This window comes from Bos javanicus, chromosome 11 (assembly GCF_032452875.1).
Source record: "Bos javanicus breed banteng chromosome 11, ARS-OSU_banteng_1.0, whole genome shotgun sequence".
Classification (NCBI taxonomy): domain Eukaryota; kingdom Metazoa; phylum Chordata; class Mammalia; order Artiodactyla; family Bovidae; genus Bos; species Bos javanicus.
Window position 1 is genome coordinate 55,098,918 of NC_083878.1, and position 21,158 is coordinate 55,120,075.

Genomic DNA, 21,158 nt, shown 5'->3' on the forward strand with positions numbered 1-21,158 from the left:
TAAGGGGCTACACCAAGTCTTTCTGTGATTTGTCCCTACCTTTTGACACAGGGTTGGCAGTTACAATGCTTCAAGTTTCTCCCAGCTGTTGGTACCCAGGCTCCATCATGACTGGAGACATTATTGAACCACTAGCTACCTATAATTTCAGCCATCAAAAATGTCCTAATCATCCTTTGTCTCTTTAGTACAACTAGGAAGGGGTGTGTGTGTGTGTGTGTGTGTGAGAGAGAGAGAGAGAGAGAGAGAGAGAGAGAGAGAGAGAGGGAGAGAGGGAAAGAGAGAAGAGCAGGAATGTCTCACAAACCCACATATCCCACAGGATGTGGGAAGGGATCCAGGAAGACAGTGTGGAGTATCATTCTTTAGCATCTGTCTCTCCAAACTGCTCTAGTTTTTCTGATTTGTTCCCATAGGAGAAAAAAGGGAAGAAAATGTAGTCAAATAGAGCATCCCTGCAGCAGCAGCAAAAGAACTGATGACATTTGTTTGTCACTTTTCTTATGCCCACTCCCACCCAGTTGAAAATTTCCAGGTAACTTGCCTTTCTGAGAGTGTGGGGATGAGGGTAGGGGTACGCACAAGTAAATACTGAGCTGGGGACAATGCTACATTTTCTCCAGGGCTCTGTGACTCTCAAGTATTCTGTTGGAATATCTCCATTGCTCTTCCACTCCAGTGCGTTTTCTTGACTTCAAGACTGTCCCTCGTGAATTAAAATGAGCCTTACAGTTGCCTCCAAGCAACTACCTGAACATGGCACCTTATAAATCTTGATTTTAAAACTACAGCTTGATGATGTAATGAAACACAAATCCATTTCCTGTAAAAATGTTTTCTAAATAAGCAAGTACATCTTCTGAAGCAAATTATTTAAAAAGGATTATTTAAGCAAAATGTAACATGTTTTAAATCTTTGAAATGGAAAAAGCAACGCTCTAAGGGGGTTTGAGATACACAGGTGTAGGCATTTGTTAAGACATGTTCATTTCACTGTGTACAAATTTTACATAAAAATAATGGTAAACAAATATCAAACGCTAGATAATGATTTGCATGCTGAGGTATTCAAGGGTGATGTCTACTGATGTCTGTAACTTTGAAAAGCTTCAAAAATAGGATGAACAGATCTGTGATAAAGCAAATATAGCAAAATGGTAACTGTAAAATTTAGGTGGTGGGTATATAGGTGCTCAATTATTCTGTGTGTCAAAATGTTTTTATAATAAAATGCAGTTGTGGGAGCAGCAGGCAGGCACAGGACTTGGAATTGGGAGATTTAGGTCCAAGTCTCAGTGTGGCATGAATGAACTATAAAACCTGGCCAAGACTTTAAAATTCAATGGATTTTGGTTTTAGTCAACCACAATTGGCACCTGCCATTGGCACTTGCCACCCACCTCTATCAGGATTAAATCACGTGCCGCTGCAGCTGCTGACTTTCAATACCCCCTGAAAGGAGTTCAGAGGTGAAGAGCAGAAATGAAGCACCCTATGCTCAGGAAAGACTGGCAGGACAGGTCTTCAGATAGATATTTTCAGGAACTGATTTTATGAGCCCAATTCTTGTACCTCCTCATATCTAGAAAAGCACTAAAATCCTTCATGGTGATGATTGATTCTCATGACTAGCAAAAACCTTCTGCAAAAAAAAGTATGTGCTTGATTACATGTATTCCCTCTTCACCAAAATCACATACATACTGACTTTCCCGCCTGTCTCTTTGGCGCAGTTTCTCAGAGCTTTCTGAAGTGTTGTCTCCTGGGCTACAGTTCTCATTTTGCCCCAAATAAAATTTAACTCACAACTCTCATGTTGTATGTTTTTTTAAGTCAACATTTCCCCATAGACAAAATGAGAATTGCAAATGTGCTTTTGTGTCCAACAATCTATTATTTTATGAAACAAGCACAGATCCAATGGTCAGAAGGTGTCAATCCATAGAAATCTTGGGTTCTCATTTATTGAATTTATGTAGTCCAAAGGAAACATTGAAAATCATATTATCCAACATTTTACCAATTGGAAAGCTCTAATGGGCCTTTTTGATCATTTCATCTCTCCCAGTGCAAACTTTTCATCTGGTGCCAAGAGCAGATGCCAGAAACACAGTGGGTGGAAATAAACTCTCCAAAGCTGGGGCTAGTGATGATTGGTCTGGATAATTTGAGAGAGTAAGATTGGACTGCTGGCCCATGGTATTCTAACCAAACTATTTTGATGTGATTGCACATATCATTGCCCTGTCAGAGCCCACAGCCCTGGAGACTCACCTGTGGGCAGAACAGGTAGCCATCTCTGAGAAGAGTATTTGGGGCCACCTGAAGGTGGTTCAGTGGCAAAAGAATCCACCTGCCAATGCAGGAGATGTACGAGACATTAGCTCGATCCCTGGGTCAGGAAGATCCCCTAGAGGAGAAAATGGCAATCCACTCCAGTATTCTTGGAGAATCCCATGGACAGAGGAGCCAGGAGGGCTGCAGTCCATGGAGTCACAGGGAGTCAAACATGACTGAGCACAGTAGCAGCAGGAGGGCCTTCCTTCTCACTCCTCTTTTTACCCCTAAACCACACCCCCCATTCCCAGGCCAAAATATTAGCCATGTGAGTTAATCATCTGATTGAGGCTATGTTTATTATTAAAAATGCAACTACGGTTAGTGGGTAACACATTCAGCTATAGCAGCCATTCACACTGCACTGTTAATGACTCTCTCAGTCTGTCTGGCCTGCTACAAGATTAACTTAGACTGCTGCTGCTGCTGCTAAGTCACATCAGTCGTGTCCGACTCTGTGTGACCCCATAGACGGCAGTCCACCAGGCTCCCCCATCCCTGGGATTCTCCAGGCAAGAATACTGGAGTGGGTTGCCATTTCCTTCTCCAATGCATGAAAGTGAAAAGTGAAAGTGAAGTCGCTCAGTCGTGTCCAACCCTCAGTGACCCCATGGACTGCAGCCTACCAGGCTCCTCCATCCATGGGATTTTCCAGGCAAGAGTACTGGAGTGGGGTGCCATTGAGTGGCTTATAAACAAGAGAAATTTATTTCTCACAGTCCTGGAGGCTGTGAAGTCCAAAATCAAGGCACTGGAAGGTTCAGGGTCTGTTGAGACCTGCTTCCTGGTTTGTAGATGACCAACTTTTCCCTATGCCCTTATGTTGTGGAAGAGATAGGAGAGCTTTCTGGGGTCTCTTTTAAATGGGAATTAATCCCCTTCTTGAAGGCTCCACCCTCATGACTTAATCACTTCCCAAAGGCCCTGCCACCTCCTATGATCCTATTGGGCATTAGGATTTAACATATATTCTGGGGGTATGCATTCATTCACAGCAATGACCTTCAAATCCTTTCCAAATATGATTTAACAGCAGGAAAAGAACTATTGATGTTATGCGAGTTTTCTCCCCTCCCTTAGCACTGCTCTCCCAATATCACATTGCAGTTAAAACTCACCCTTTAGCCTGAAATGGAACCTACCAAAGTACCCTTGCTAAACTCATCTGAAAGCCACTTCTCTCCTCCTTTATTTTATCCCTTTCTTAATTCACTCAACCAGCTAAAGTTTATTAAGCATCTACAACTTATAGAGAACTATATGAGGTGCAGAGGATATTGTGTGAGAGATCCATTTAATGGAGATTTTACTGTGATCCAGGCCAGAGATAACCATGGTCTAGATTCTGGAGGAAGCATCAGCAATGGAGCTAAGCAGATAATTTAAAAAGGTATTTAGAAGGAATAATTGATAGAATTTGGTCTGATGGCTGAAGGGTCAAGGGAGTGGGGGAGTCAGGACTGCCACAATTGGCCAACCGAGCTGAACAGAAGAGCATGCAGGTTGTGCTGCAAGACAAGCAGTCTCAGCAGAGGCAGCGGAGAGGGACAATCAAAGATGGTGGCCAGCTTCCTCGCATGAGCCATTGGCTGGATGATGGGGATGGGGATGGGGAATCTAAAGAAGATTCAGAATCTCATGTCATCATTTCTGAAATACTCTCATGACATGTATCAATCCTTACCATTACTTTTGCCATGCATATCTCTTATTTATGTGCATGTTTTTTCTTGCTCTTCCCCAAGGCACCCTAACCAGACTATAAATCCTCAGTGAGCAGAAACCAGGCTGGATTCATTTCTTTTATCACCATAGAGCCTTGCACAAGACTGTCATGAGGTAATGCTTACAAACTCTCAGAAGAAAGTGAACAAATGATCAGAAGAAGGTGGACAAAGGGGCAGGTAGGTAAGGCAATTAGCTTCTGCAAAGACTAGACACAGGAGAGTGAGACTGGCAACAAGCTGTATAAACTAATTTCTAGTCCATGTGACTTCATATACCAATAAAGGGCCCGTAATAAATATTTCAGGCTTTGTGGGTTGTATGGCACCTGTTATAACTTGTCTTTTCTGCCATTTCAATGAGTGACCAACCACAGACAATGTGTAAATATATGGATGTGGCTGTGTTCCAAGGAAACTTTATTTATGGACCCTGAAATTTTAATTACATGGAGTTTTCACATCACCTAATACTATTATTCTTTTGATTTTTTCTAATCATTTAAAAACATAAAATCATTTGCTGCTTGCATGTAAGGTGCCAAATCCTGGGCTAATACCTCCACTTCCTTAAGTGGAGGACTGTGAGGCCTCCCATCAGACAAATCCTCATGCAGAATGAAGGACACACTCACCCCAAATGCCTTCCCTTTCTCTTTGTCTCAAGAACAAGGAAGATATTTACAAACCCATCATGCCTAGTCACTAGCTCATCTTTTACTTTATTTTTTTTTAATTTATTTATTTTAATTTGTGGGTAATTGTTTTACAATATTGTGCTGATTTCTGCCATACAACAGCATGAATCAGCTGTGGGCGTACATATGCCCCCTCCTTCTTGAACCTCTCTCCCACCTCCCATCCCATCTCACCCCTCTAGGCTGTTACAGTAGCTCGTCTTTTTAAAATGACTGATTTCTTAAACAGTTTCTTTCTCTTCAACCTTCTTTGGGGCCCTTTCTCTCTCTGTTTTCTCGTCCTAACTTTTTTTTAATTGTGCAAGTTTGTTCTCTCACTAATACATTTTACTTTCACTACCAGAAGCACTACTGGGTTTGACATTTTTAGTGAGGATGCTGGGATTTCCTCCAGTTTTTGTTTATCACTTGCCTTTTTATAACCACGGACAGCCACAGCCCCTCCTAAATGAAGGATTGATGCCTACACAGCAAGACCTACACCTGGAAATCTATTAACAATTAACAGCCAGTAAAACCAAACAACCCAAAGATTCAGGGACTGCTAGCTTCGTGGGTGGTAGGAGACAGATTAAAGTACTAACAATGCACACAGGATTTAATACATTAATGCCTGTCCAGCAGCATCTGAAACTCTACGTTGTTTTAAATACAATTTGTTTAAAGAGAAATACTGTTCTATATGCATGATCATTTCTAAAACTAAACTAAGTCATGCATGTGAGAAGGAGAGTGACAGTCATTCCTGCTTGTTTCATTAGAGAGCAATTAGACCACGGCTGGAAGTCCTCTCTTACAATCTTCTCCACAAATGTGTCTCTACAAAATGAACCTGTCTCCAGCAGCAAATGTACTCCTGCTTGGTGTATCTCTATAAGAGAACAGAACCACAAATCGGGAATATACACAGCTTAAAAAAAATGATAGAACATTTGACTCAACAAGCATAATTGGAATATCATTAGGGAAGCCACCTTTTTTCCAGGTCCAGGCAGGGTGTAATCTATAACAATTTATACCAAGATCTTTGGAAGACAGCAGCTCTTGATACTCTGAATGTAAAGGAGACTAAGAAAGAAAATGGGGACATTTCCTCTTTTCTCAAGTCAGTCCATTTTCAGCCTGTAGGGTTATCTACAGGGGGGTTTCCCAGATGGCGCTAGTGGTAAAGAACCCATCTGCCTGCCAGTCCAGGAGATGTGAGAGACGTGGGTTAGATCCCTGGGTTGGGATGGTCTCCTGGAGGAGAGCATGGCAACCCACTCCAGATTCTTCCCTGGAGAATCCCCATGGACAGAGGAGCCTGGCAGGGTATAGTCCTGCAAAGGTCTGTAGGGTCACAAAGAGTCAGACATGACTGAGCAACTTAGCAGAGAGAAGAGAGGGGTGTAGATATGCAGATTCCAATCCTTGTAATATCACAGGGTAGGGATGTCTCTATTCTTTTAGTCTTTGACATCAAAAAATAAGGTCACCATTGCTCTGAAATACAACTCTTTATGTGGGAGACAGCAAAAGTGGTAGGGGAGTTGAGATGGATGGGAGCAGAGTGGACATTGGGCAAAATCCCTTCTCCACCTTTTCCACCATAGCGAAGACCTGTGAAGATAACCAGTAGCTATGGTCCACTAACCAACCATCTAGGACTTCTGGGTATCTCTACTATGGGAAAACTATAGCTTGATGTACAGCCCAACTTCCTAAAAGACCCAGTTCTGCAACTGGCTTCTTTGGAATGCTGCAGGCCCAATTGGAGAGTTTTCTTTTAAGTCCCTTGACCAGGGATGGAATCCGTGCCCCCTGCATTGGCAACTCTGGGTCTTAGCCACTGGGTCGCCAGGGGAGTTCCACAATTGGTGAGTATTTAAATCCACCAATCTCACTCATGTTAAAATGAACCTTAGCAACCAAACTGAGGCACGTGGATTGAAAAAGCAGCAAGCGAAACCCTGCCCCTTGAGTGTGTCTGGTATGGTCCTGAATGCCCGTGGTGAGGATGGAGGATGCAAGCCTACGGTGTGTGGCACTCACAGCTGTGGCAGAACATTTGATTCGCCTCAGCTGTCACAGACTCAGACGTGTTAGATAAAGCGGCTGCACTTCTGTGTGCCCTTCACTGGTCCGTGGAAATGGACCATTTTCTCACACTGCTAATTCTGAAAGTCTTCAGTGGACAGAGCCGCAGGAAGGAACTTAAAAAAAAAGGTTTAAAGGCATGCGTTGAATTTGCTAATAGGCATGTGTGGTCCTTTTGGAACCCAAATAGAATTTTTGATGAAGTACCTTGTGGCAAATTTGAAATATTAGCCTGGGGGCCCCAACAAGACATACTTCACTCCACTGGTGAGAACAAATCTCATTTCCACATTCATTCCTCTAACTCATTACTGACCCAGGGGGAAAATGCTAGCCGGGAGCAAGTTTTAATAGAGACAGTGGCAGAGACTTCGCTATAGTACTAAATGTAGTAATGAGCAACACGTCACTTGGTGGCAATGGCCCCCTGGACCTATGGAGACCCTGGAAGGCAACTTCTGAAGGGCTTAACTCTCCATCGAGAGCAGAACAGGTCATCGAAGAAAAGATGTCATTATTTTATGTGATAATCTGTCACATAAGAACCACTTTAGCTTAAGGGGTCTGATTGTTAGCTTGCCTTCAAAAGAACCATTGCTGGAAACCCACTTTAAATCAATTGTGCTTAAAAACAAACAAACAAAAACCGGCAGATGCAATAGAGGAATTAAAAAAAATGATGATAACTTTGGGGTCAGAAATATTTAGATGCAAGTTTCAAATTCATAACAAATTTTATTCCCTCCTCAAGACTTAATCTCTGCCACTAGAATTATGCTTTCAGTGAACAGACTTTATCTGTGGGCAGGGTCCATGTCTTTGCTGTTTGATGCTACATTCTCACACATCTTATCATATAATACATGTTCTTTAAGTATGCATTAAGTGGATATACTTTCAAGGACTACTATAAAGATTAAGAGAGCTCAGATATATAATTCTTTTGGCACTTTGCTTGGCATGAGGTAGTTCACAACAAATTCAGAATAAATTAACTGCTGGTACAAGGCCACTAGTGGAACGGCCACAAGAAGAGCTTTTAATGAAAAATCCAACCAAACTGAAGAGGTCTGCCAGCTGTTGTGGTTCTGGCAGGAAGGGACCAGGTCCAGGGAAGTCAAAGGGAGACAGGACACCTTGAAAATACAAGTGGGAGTGGGGAGTAAGGGAGTAGAGGTGGGTGTTGAAAGTGAAAGTGTTAGTTGCTCAGTCCTGTCCAATTCTGCCACCCCATGAAATGTAGCCCACCAGGCTCCTCTGTCCCCGGGATTTTTCAGGCAAGAATACTGGACTGGCTTGCCATTTCCTCCTCCAGGGGATCTTCCTGACCCAGGGATCAAACCTCCATCTCCTGCACCTTAGGCAGATTCTTCACTGTCTGAGCCACTAGGGAAGCAAGGGTGGGGTAGAGGCATTTAAAAAGAGCCATTAATGCCAGTTAGGGAACTGTGCTGGCTAAAAATAATTCTTAGCTTTATCTAGCAGTGTGGACAATTCCTCTGGCTTTCCAAAGGATATCTGGGCTTCCCAGGTGGCACTAGTAGTAAAGAATTCACCTCCCAGTGCAGGAGACATAAGGGACATGGGTTGAGTGGGGAAGATGCCCTAAAAGAGGAAATGGAAACCCCCTTCAGTATGCCTGCCTGAAGAATCCCATGGCCAGAGGAGCCTGACTGGCTACAGTCCACAGGGTCTCAAAGAGTCAGACATGGTTGAAGTGACTGAGCACGCACCATCTACGTCTAGGCAGGTAAAGTCAAATAGGGAATAAAAGCATGTGTCTAGAGAATTCACCTAACCAGCTGTCAGGAGGGAAGCACAGATGAGTTTGGAGGGGCACTTGTCCTAACTTGTTCCTCCTCGCCCCTCACTGCCCTCACAGGCCCTTGCATTTCAGGCCAGCCCATCTGTCCCCAACATTCTCTGTGATCGTATGATGACTTTCTCATTCCCCTGTGCTTGCTTTTTTGAGCTTGTCTCTGCCCATCTAATGTCTACATGGCCTTTAATCCTGAAATAATCTATACAGCTTTCCTATTCACTATATGGGAGAGAGAAACAGAGAGAGAAGAGTAGTGCAATGGTACTCTTCCCCATCTCTTCTCAATCTTTATCACCCTGTCATTTGCTTCCATACTGTGAAGAATTCTCTTATTGTTGATAACATATATATCTTGTTTCCTGAAAGAAACATGACTTCTCCAAAATAGGAATGCCTCCCTGGTATATATCCTCCATGGGTTGGTTACTCACGCATATGACAAGATAAACACCTATCCAATACATGGTAAAAGGAAATCAGCGGGGACCCGGTTCACACTGTATTGACATGAGCAAATGGGTTTTGTGTGATTCTCTGTAACTTTCCACAAACATTTAGAGGAACTACGATATACAAGGGCTTCCCTGGTGGCTCAGATGGTAAAGAATCTGCCTGCAGTATAGGAGACCTGGGTTCAATCCCTGGGTCAGGAAGATCTTCTGGAGAAGGAAATGGCAACCCACTCCAGTATTCTTGCCTGGAGAATTCTTTCTTTCATGATATGCAAGGGATTCAGAAGGAATATCATGGAAAGAATGTCAACAGCATCTACGCATATACGTGTAAGCATATACATTAAATATACACACACGCATACACACAATGAGATTGTATCTTCACCTAGTCATTCTCAGAGGCAGGACTCCTAAGCAGGATCTGATTAAAATTCTGATCACAATCAATTCCTACAAACCAGGGCTGCCCACACCAGCAAAGCACTTTGGGAAAGAGCTTAAGAGTCTCTGTAGTAAGATCAATGCTGACCCACCCCCAACCCACAGCCACTAGTGCTGATTCTTGGGGCTAAGCGTTTCTCCAGTTGATTGTTCCCAACCTTTCCCCATCTACTCTGTTCCTTCTGCTCAGTGGTTTCAGTCTAGCCTCCCAGACCCACCATCCCCCTCATAGACAGGCACGTCCCTGCAACACACAAAGGAGCATCTCACTTTAAGCTCACACAACCTGAAATTGACAAAGTTTCCAGTTGTTGCCTCCTCTTTAGGGAAGAGAAAAGACAGAATGGATATTGGGACTTTAATAAGGAATTGATCATCCTTTCCTGAGAAAGGTACAGAATGAAAAAATAAAAAAAAAAGCAATCCTCTGCTTTCTGATTGCTGGGATGGAGATGTGGGTGAGACAGGGGACAGAGACAGCTAAGAGTCTGCTGTCACAAAGAGTGAAATGGAGATTTCAGAGAGTTCTCTTCTCTCCAGAATTACCCATTGATCATTTCCTATCATATTAACTGTGAAATGCATCCAAGAGTGGATGCCAGATAAGGGATCTATATCAGCAAGTAAACATTTCCTGGCATCATAAGTGTGATGAAACAGAGGGAGTAATAAAAGGATGAACCCACATATCCACATAGGAGGGAGGGTGACTTCTAGTGCAGATGGCTGCCCATGCCAAGTATGTGGACAAGTGATCATGAAAGTTGAAAGAAGCAAGTCTGGGGCATATGTTGCAGTGAAAGTCCAACAAGGGTGCTGACAAGACACCAGGATAGACAGTTAGAGAATTAATTAATTAAAGCCCTGCTTATGCTTCTATTGTCACTGCTAATTATTTGTTGGTTTGAGTAAGCTCCCCTGCCTTCATTAGAAGCTGTCAGTGAATAATGTACTTGGATTTGCACAAGTACCAGTTGTTCCCAAGGATTGTACTTGCAGCGTTAGCTCATATTCTCATGTAATGACATTAATAATTAAGGAGTATGTACTCACTGAAGCTAAAAATGCATTTTTTTTTTTTTTCAACAAGAGGCATGTTATTGTCCTTCCATTAGACTTGAGCCTTCTGTCTGGTTTTTGGTGCATCAAGGTAACAGGTTTCCTTCAACTTTGGAGAAGACAATGTTTAGTTTCTTTGGAAGAGGATGAGCTAGCAAGAGATCCCTCCATGAAGCATTTGCAGACCATCAAATCCATTTTGCAAACGACACCCCTTCTGTGTCCATCCTCTGTCCCCGCTCAGGTATTCTAATTCCAGCAACACTCTTGGCAGGAGACGTAATCTGGAAATCTTCCAATGAGGAACCAGTGATAGAACCAGTTTGATCATGCCTCTGATTAATGTCTACCTTGAACAAAAGAGTAGCTGCTATTCTGTTGATTTCTTATAGCTGTGCTCAGACTCATAAACAGACAGCAGCATGTGCTTTAACTTCCTCAGTCCTGTAAGAGGCTTTATGATCTATGCAGTAGGGGAAAGGGTGGGAATAGGGACAGAAATTGCAAGGAGATAAATCAAGATCTGTATCAGCAATGCCTTAGGAACATCCAGGGAGAGAGAAACCAGACTTCTAAAATGGAAAGATACAAGGAAGCTAGATTCATCAGTTTTGATTACTGAATGAAAGGGTGTGTGTAAATGGGAGGGGAAAATGGAAGCGACAAGACTGCTGGAGACTAGAAACATGTAGTCATGAGAAATCTGGTCCAATTTCTCTGTAGGGTGTTATTTTGGAGATATTTATAACTTTTTAACCAATAGCAAAAGAGAATCTAATCAAAACTATCCTCCTTTAAAAGATAGATCTGAAGAAATTGACTTTTTTTTTTTCCTTTTTAAGAAGTTACTTTGTTTCCTTAAATGGAAAGTTTTCTGTGGTATATCTTATTTTAGAATCTCTAACTTCATCTTCTTTTTCCTATTAAAAAAAATTAAACTGTTGGTAATTTGTGATTTTTGTTATTTCTGGGCACATTTAGCTTGCCCATTAGTGTCAAATGCTAAAGGTGGTAATTCCAAAAGAAAAGGAATAGAGGCACATGTCCCTATAACCCTTAGCAACACACAAAGATGAACTGAAGGAAAGGCAAGGGGGATGGGGTTGGAGGAGGACAAAATCTGACTGTAGAAGCAGATAAAATGACAGGAAGACTAGAGTTGCCATCTGCTGGACGATAGAAAGAATGACATTTGACACTCACTTTGCAAGAGCAAAGCTAAACTCATTAGTCAAAATAATAAATTTCCAAGTTCTGTGTACTGCCAGTTCAAGGATAAAAAATTGGGAAGGAGGTGTTATTATTTCAGCATGGCAGTTTTTGAATAATGTAGAAAATATATGGGGGAAGTAAAACAATAGCATCCCCGTTTCTTAACTTGTACCCCGCATACTCTTAAAAGGGATGATGAATATTGCTTTATATGCTTTCAAATGCCAGCATGTTCCTTCAAAGTGTACTTCTCACTTTTACCACTGCAACTTTGAATAGAAAATTGATGATGGAGTTTCTCCTATAAGTATGCCTAGTCATTGCTTCCAGATTTTTTAATGCTTATGTAACATGGCCATTCTAAAGGAGATCAACCCCGGGTGTTCTTTAGAAGGAATGATGCTAAAGCTGAAACTCCAGTCCTTTGGCCACCTCATGCAAAGAATTGACTCATTGGAAAAGACTCTAATGCTGGGAGGGATTGGGGGCAGGAGGAAAAGGGGACAACAGAAGATGAGATGGCTGGATGGCATCACCGACTCAATGGACATGAGTTTGAGTGAACTCCGGGAGATGGTGATGGACAGGGAGGCCTGGAGGGCTGCAATTCATGGGGTCGCAAAGAGTCGGACACGACTGAGCGACTGAACTGAACTGAACTGAACTGAACATGGCCAAATGCATGAAGCTCACTTAAATTCAATATAGAGAGCACTGGACTGGGAGTCAGGGTGGACAGGTGGATAATCTCAGTTTGTCTACCAGCTACCAATGTAACTGTGAGCCAATCACTTTATTCCTCTGGGCCTTGGTAGTTTAAGCTGTAAAATTATAAATGTTATGGAGGATGGGCTGCAGAGTTTAAATGATCTCTGAAGTCCTTTTTAGCTCTCAAATTCTGTGAATCTATAAGCATTCCAAACTCATGTAGCACTTATAACATGAATATTCAATCTAAATTCTCAACATTGCTTCTACAGAATACAGCAAAACAGTATCTAATGTCTTGATTAATCAGCCAAAACTATCTTCCTTACGAATGAAGGGAAAGATGTTTTTCCCCGTCTCATACTGCAGAGGAGTCAGTTATTTAAACCTGTTCTCTCTGACACTGTTCTTGCTGTAGCAAACGCCATAGAAAGTTCCCGGGGAGGGGGAATAAACTAGGAGGCTGGGATTAATATATACGCACTGCTGCTGCTGCTAAGTCGCTTCAGTCGTATACGCACTCTTATGTATCAAATAGATAACCAACAAGGACCTACCACATAGCACAGGGAACCATACCATGTAATGCTATGTGTATGTAATAACCTATAAGAGAAAAAAATCTGAAAAAGTATATATATATAGGAGAAGGCAATGGCACCCCACTCCAGTACTTTTGCCTGGAAAATCCCATGGACGGAGGAGCCTGGTAGGCTGCAGTCCATGGGGTGGCTAGAGTCGGACACGACTGAGCAACTTCACTTTCACTTTTCACTTTCATGCACTGGAGAAGGAAATGGCAACCCACTCCAGTGTTCTTGCCTGGAGAATCCCAGGGACGGGGAAGCCTGGTGGGCTGCCGTTTATGGGATCGCACAGAGTCGGACACGACCGAAGCAACTTAGCAGCAGCAGCATAGAATGGCTATGCCGCACACCTGAAATTTACATGGTCTTGTAAATCAATTATGTGTGTGCTGTGTGCTAAGTTGTTTCAGTCATATCCAGCTCTTTATGACCCATGAACTGTAGCCTGCCAGGCTCCTCTGTCCATGGAATTCTCCAGGCAAGAATACTGGAGTGGGTTATGATGCCCTCGTCCAGGGGATCTTCCTGACCCAGGGATCAAACCCACATCTCTTATGCCTCCTGCATTGGCAGGCAGGTTCTTCATCACTAGTGCTACCAGAGCAGTCCTAAGTCAACTATACTTCAATTTAAAAAAAAAAATAAAGAAAAAGTGATGAGGAAAAAAATATCCAAAAACACTTTAAGAACCACAGATTTAGAACAGCAAGCAACCTCGAAGATCAGAAGTGGAAACTGAGGTTAAGGGACTCATCCAACTGGTTTGGGAACAAAATGGATTGTATCATTTAATTGCCAAATTCTTCCTTACTGAAACAAACCCATCCTTCTTTCTGAAGCTCTACATTCTGCATACCTACAGCATCCAAGTCAAGTGACCCATCCTTTCTAACCAATTCTTCAGCCCAGAGTGAATTCTCCTGTTTCTGGAAACATGGGTGTTTAATATTTGAATCCCTCACTTAGCAATGAACACAGACTGCTTTTTATTCATTTATTCATTTGACAAGTATTTAATGAACACGTTTTTGATAACTTGCATTCTTCCAGATGAAACATCTAAGACCTGTTTTCATGAAGCTTATATTTTAATGGGAGATAGGGAGAAATGTACATAAATAGGAAAATATCTAATAGTAGCATGTGCCATGGCAGATCATTAAAGCAGGGTGGTATGAAAATTATCTGGTACCTTTTTTAGATTGAGTGTCAAGAAGACTTCTCAGAGAAAGCCTGCCAAGTGGGGAGTTGAATGACAAGGACATGGCTCTTCCTAAAACAGTGCAGATTGGCATATGGCGGGGGGAATCAAAGGAAGAAGTGAGGCTGAAATAAAGTCAACAAGGGGGATAGTGATGAAAGATGAGGTGAGGGAGGTAAGCAAGATGCAGCTGATTGGGGGCATCGAGGTCATGCTGAGAAATGGAGATTTTATTCTAAGCCTTCTGGGAAACTAAGCAAAGAATTGAGCTCTCTTTTCTTATAAGTCAGTCTTCCTGACCTCCACAGGTTAACATCTTACTTTTAAAATTATTTTTAAAATTTCTCATGACTCCTAGGCAGCCCATTCCTTTGTGCACAGAAGGCTCTTTAATAAACAGCTGCCGATTGGCCAACTGATTGGCTGTGGTGAGAGCTAAGCTGCATCAATTGTGTCTGATTCTTTGCGACCCCATGAATTGTAGCCTGCAGGCTCCTCTGTCCATGGGATTTTCCAGGCAAGAATACTGGGGTGGATTGCCATGCTCCAGGGGATCTTCCCAACCCAGGAATGGAACCCAGGTCTCCTGCATTGCAGGTGGATTCTTATCTACTGAGTCACCAAGGAAGCACCAACAGGTTGGCTATTAACATGAAATATTTAAATCAGTTAATATTTTAAGTAGGGGCTTCGCCCCTGGAGCAGTCAGAGGTCAGGATGATTGCAGTCCTCAACTTCAAATTCACAGGAAGGCTAAGGAAGTGAGCTCAGCATGGAGGCAGCTGCCTTCAGACACAGCATATGACTCGAAGCCCAGACATGTGACAATGCCTCACACTGCTCTGAGCAGCTCGGAATGAAGGGAGCATCTTTGTGGACTCCTCCAGAGCAAAGCAAATTCTCTAACTTTGAAAAGAGGTTCTCACTAGGTCTTTGTATTCATGTGTCACATGGCTATAACTGAAACTCTGCAACAGGTAAATCTAACAATTCATGGTATCTTTGTGTGAGACAGCAGCCTCAATAGCCAGAGGGAATTAATTCAGAGAGGTTATTCCGCATTTTCTCTTTTAATTCACGCCCGTATTTATATGCCTTTCTTTTGACTGGAGAGTCATCTTTAATTGCAGCTTTAAGGGAATCAAGTATAATAAAGAGGATGTTAAACATTCTGAAAACTAGAATGCTTCTCATGTTACTGAGAATAACCTGACTTATTTTTCACCCTGAGCTCTACAAAAGGCAAACCTCAAGCAATTAGCAAAAAAGAAAGAAAAAAAAAAAAAAGTGGTGGTGGGGGGGATCATTCTCCTTCTACCTGGCCACCTGTGGTCTAAAGAGGTCCTCTAAGTTATGATGGGAGGAATCTGTGCCTTCAAAACCGAGGTAGATGCCAGCATCTTTTTAATCCTATGTGACGTGTGGGAGTGCTAAGAAGTATATATATAAATTCACTAATAGAAAAGAAAAAGAAGGAAAGAAGGAAGAGAGTGAAAGGAGGAAGGGAAGAAGGGAGAGAAGAAAGAACAGAGCTGTCATGTGTGGAGAACTGCAAGAGAGAAGTCACTGATAGGAGACCACCAACGCTATATGGAGGCAGAGATCCTTACCTTCAAAGCTTGTAGGAAAGTGCCTGGCACACAAGGACGTGGGGTGTGGGGTTAGAGGAGTGAGAAAGAGAAACGTGGGAGGAAGGGAGGGAGAGAGGGAGAGGGGTGGGGAGAAGAGCGTGGGGAGAGAAAAGAATTGAATTTGAGAGACAGCAGGCAAGCCAGAGGAAAGAGAAATAAGACGGAAAGTTAGAAATGAAACGACAGAGACAAGATCTAGGCAATTATTCCCCAAATTTCCTGAGAATCAACCTGAGGTGATCTGCCTCTAACTGAAGATTCCCAGGCCGGATACCGGCTCCATTATAGCAGAAACTGGGGGTGATGGATTGTAGCTCTGGAATCTAATAAAAGTCAAACCCCAACACTACACAGGAGACGATGATGTGCAGTTAGATCTGGGAACATGCTAAGGAGACGGGAGAAAGATGCGGCCCTAGCGCAGTAGCGGGACGGGCACCCATTTGTCATTTTCAAGAACCAGAGTTTTCCACCTGTTAGGAGTGGTCCCCAGCTTCGCCTATCCCCACATGACGTGCCCTTCAATGGCGTTTGGAAGGGCAGGCGGCTGAGCACGAGGATAACGACATAGGAAGAGGTATTCTCCTTCGCCGGTTGCAGTTGCCACAGGCGGGGAAGCAGCCCTGGCTCCCCAACCCGCGCTGGGATCACCAGGGGGCCCCGGGTGCTTGTGGAATTTGGACACTGATTGGCACCAAGTGGTGAGAGAATCTCCCACATGCGGGAGGAACTAGCGAAAGTGACTCGGTCTTGGAAAACGGACCAGCGGCAGTGGCAAGCCATCTAGCCTGACACGCATTTCCGATCGTCATGGTAACGCGCTCAGCGGCCGGGATGCTGCGGGGGAAGCGCGGCTGCGCGGGGACCGGGAGGCGCGTGGGGCCACCGCCCCCTCTGCGCTGCGCGCGCGCCGCCTGAAGCCGCCGGAGCATGGGGGCGGCAGAAGCCGGCCGGGAGCACCGCCGCCCAGGCAAGGGAACAATTGCCTCTCGCGATGCTGGCGACGTGGGCCCGGATTGTGTGTTACTATGACAATGGTAAATAGGTTCACTGGCGTTCAGAGAAGTGGCTACGTGCGGTGTGAGCTGCAGAAGGCACGGTCTCCCTCCAGTTTCAGAACACACGTACCCATTCATGGGTTTGTTTTCATATAACAGAAAATGAGGGGCTTAGGGAAGAACACTTAGTTTTAGTCACTGGGCATTTTCCTGACAGTGACCTGCGCTGAGTTTGACTTGGTGGCTACAACTATTTTTTTAAGCCTGGTAGTAGAAAGAAGAGAATGAAGCTTGCTTCTCAGATGATATTTACTTCGCCTGGGAGGTGGGGTTGGAGGGAGTGGGGGGAGTGGGGGATAAACTGTTTTGATAAAGTGGTTCTGTGAAATTCTACACATACCAGGAATGTCTCAAACAGCACGTTTAAAAGAGACGACCACATATGAAATCGTGATTAGTTCTGTTGCTGCTTCCAAGTGGAATATCCTATCTTCTCTGAAACCTGTTAACACCTTTCAAAAAAGTAAACTAGAAAATGCAGAGCACTGTCAGAAGAGCTATAGCTTTTCCTAGAGTATAGATTACCTACTGTGTCAGAGCCAGTCTGTGAAACGTGTTTGCAGAAATAAGATATTGATTAACTACAGTCATAGTAAACACAGAACTTAACATTAATATTACCCACCACTGGTGATTTTGCATTTTATCATTCATCAGAGCCTACCAGTGCATGTATACACACATTCATAAGCAATAAACTCTGCCACAATTATCAGGATTTAGAATGTATAGCCTTTTATATTTAGAAAAGACAGATTTTTTAAAAGTCCACTATCATATGCAGAGGATGAGATGGTTAGATAGTATCACCGATCCACTCAATGGACGTGAATTTGAGCAAACTCTGGGAGATAGTGGAGGACAGAGGAGCCTGGCATGCTGCAGTCCATGAGGTTGCAAAGAGTTAAAGACACGAATGAACAACAATTATATGCTTATAAAAATAAAGTCCACAGCTATCCTTGGTTGCAGTTAATCTGCATAAATTTAACAAATTCATTATATACTACAAATTATTTTAAATATGCTCTTCAGTAAAGAAACATAGTCAAAGATATCACTGGTTGGTTCTAAAATACTTCTTCCACTTCATCTCTACATGCACTTTTCCCAGCATCTGTATTTTATCCCATTAATACTTCCCTGGGAGTATTTCTGTTCCCACCAGCCAGACTGCCTCCAAGACGTCCTCACCTCCAGTCATGCCTGGAGAATCATCTTAATATGTTTTCTCTTGTGCCATCTCCCCTACTCCTGCACTACATGGAATCACCAAACTCTTTCAATTCAAGTCACATTTTCTTGTTTGAGAGTCCCTTCCATTCTGTTTAACCATGGTAAATATTTACTTGGTAGGTTTCTGAATTTTTCCATATTACATCAGTTTTGAACTTATATTGTTTCTTTTATTCATTTTTATATGTGAGCATGTCAAAGAATCTACCATGCCATTTTATCTTTGTATCTGCCACAGTGGCTGACACATTAAAAAAAAAATGAATTGAATGAATATTGATGTTGGCACATTCCAGTTGCTTCAGCTGCTTAGAGGAATTCCTGTGGTTATTCTCACCTTCTCCCTCAAAGATATCACCTCCCTAATGGAATGAAATGTGGAGACGTGGTTTGGATCCTGATTCAAACAAATCTACTTCAAAAAAAAAAAAAAGAAAGAAAATTTGAAGGATAATAGGAGATACCTGAATATGGACTGTTTATCAGTAATTTTAAGGAATTACATTTGCAAAGTATTTTGCAGTCATTTGCAAAGGTATGATAATGGTATTATGGTTATTTAAAAGCTTATTTTTGAGATATATACTAAAAATGTTTAGGAGTAAAAGGTTAACAGATATGTGATTTACTTTAAAATACAAATGATAATGCAACAGTGGCAAGACATTAATAATTGTTAAGTTCATTGTGAATAATTAAGTCTAATCAAGTAATTTTTTGGCTGCCTCTCTTGATACCACACTTGATAAAAAATAAAATAATAATAATAAAGAATGAAAGTAAGTAAGGACTATACCTCCATATTGCAATTATCTGGGAGTGACTTTCAAATAGTCTATCTTTTCCTTACTTAACTACCCGGTAAGGCAAGCAGCTGACTGTATCACAATTCACAGAAGGTAAATCATGGTTCAGCACTAGAGGTAGGTACCAGGGCTGCAGTAATCCAAGGAAAAAAACAGCTAGTAAACTTCAGAACACTAAAGCTTTATTCCACTCTAAAACATCTCCCACTCTGTTGGGAAATAGCCCATTGCCCAAGAAGGAAATGATAACTGCTGAATGCTAGAAAAATGACAAAAATAATGAAAATACCTCCCAGGTATAGAAAGAGACTCTAAAACTAGTAAGTATGGGCAAGTTTATTTTTAAAAGCTGTTCCACAAAACAAGAACAGTAATCCCATTACTGAAGATGAAAACTCAGGTCCTTATAGTGTATACATTTATCCTTGGGCTGTTTAAAAAATATTAAATGAATGAAAAATAATCCCCAAGATTAAGACAGTAGCTAAATCTCAGAATCAAAACACAATCATTCCCTGACATTCTGACTATTACTTTAACATGCAATTCGGCCCTTATCTGTTCCTAAAACAGTGGGATGGAAAACCTTGCCTCATTTCTTACCAGCAGGCTACAGGAAGAGGAACACTCCCTGCTGCAGAAAAGAACCAGTTCAGGAGTTGTTGTCTTTTTACAGAACATCAAAAATTTCTAGAAGGCTTTTAAAATGTGTTTCATTTTAACCCTCCTGACACCACTGCAGTTAGGTGGGTGGTAAATGCCATGTAGTTTACTTCATACATCAAAAATGCTTATGAGAGCTGAGATGATGTTCTAGGTGGCAATGGAAACAGAGTAGACAGAATTCTGGAACTGGAGACCCAAATACAGTCTTACTATATCCACGTCACCAAAGTCACAAGGCACTGCTTTTCCTTTTTGGCCCTCAGGGATTCTGGAAGAGCAAAACCATCAAAGTAAAAAGTCGTTTGCTTTCCCATGGGTTGAATAATATCCTGAGTGGTACACTTGGATCTCAAAAAGATTTCTGAAGCCTTTGCAATGTTCATAACAATTATTGAAGAGATGTACTATTCACTATATTATATAATGAAACAAACTCTGGGCTCAAAGAGCTGTGGCAAGTTTGGCAATATGCCCATTTTATTTTGTGAAGCAACTATTTAGTTGTTTAAAACAAAAACAACAGTAAAATGGTTGGTATCCATTAGCTCTCGTTGGGCAATTATACTGAAAGAAAGTAATTGAATTCTATTAAAAATATTTTTTTCTATTAAAAAACATGTTTGTAAAATCCTCCAAACACCATTTATATTGAAATCAAGAAGACAATATTAAATTTTGTCAGAAAATTACCTGTCTTTAAAATGAGTACTTCTTATACAGGGTTATTACTACCTGAACATAGTTAACCTATGCATATGGTCAAAGGAACTCAAGATGACTGTTTGTTTAGAGAGGGCTATCATCTGCAATGGGATTCCCTGGTGGGTCAAATAGTAGAGTCTGCCTGCAGTGCAGGAGACTGGGATTAGATTCTTGGGTCGGGAAGATCCCCCGGAGAAGAAAATGGCAACCCACTCCAATATTCTTGCCTGGAAAATCCCATGGAGGATTTTCCTCCCAATGGAGGAGCCTGGCAGGCTACAGTCCATGGGGTCACAAAGAGTCAGATACAACGGAGCAACTTCACTTTCACCATCTGCAGTAGGGTTTGATGAAAGATGGGCTTCTCCCTTTGACATCAGCTCCCAAAGCATAGCACCAAACTCTTAACATCCAATCACCAGTTATGAACTGGTGATTTGACAAACATCCATCAACATGTCTTCCAAGACCATTCTGAACTGCTAATGTTGAATGTCCAGTGTAAGATGCAGTGACCCAATAAAGGTAGAAACAGGTATATCTCTTGTCTGTCTTGTTTTATGGACTGAAAAAGAATCCCTGCCTAGCTGAAGACACTGTTTTGACTGTTTTTGTTACTCTGTTTCAGTCTATAAGTGGGGGGCAAAGTTGCTTTACAGTTAGAAGACCATCCACCACATAAACAGGTTAGAACTAAAAGCCTCTGAAATAAACTGTAAACACTTTTATATTGAGTGTC

The 21,158-nt window shown here is 42.2% G+C and overlaps 1 protein-coding gene across 5 annotated transcripts in view; it reads right to left on the reverse strand.

The window, feature by feature from the left end:
- Positions 1–21,158, reverse strand: part of CTNNA2 (catenin alpha 2) — a 1,363,902-nt gene that overhangs the window by 371,870 nt on the left and 970,874 nt on the right. The window contains exon 1 of one of the 5 annotated variants that reach the window (XM_061432725.1): positions 16,740–17,102. The exons of the other annotated variants lie outside the window; for them this stretch is intronic. Coding sequence (XP_061288709.1) covers positions 16,740–17,087 — 348 coding nt within the window. The 5' untranslated portion in view covers positions 17,088–17,102. Of the gene's footprint in view, positions 1–16,739; positions 17,103–21,158 lie in introns of those variants that run through there. 5 annotated transcript variants of the gene reach the window in all.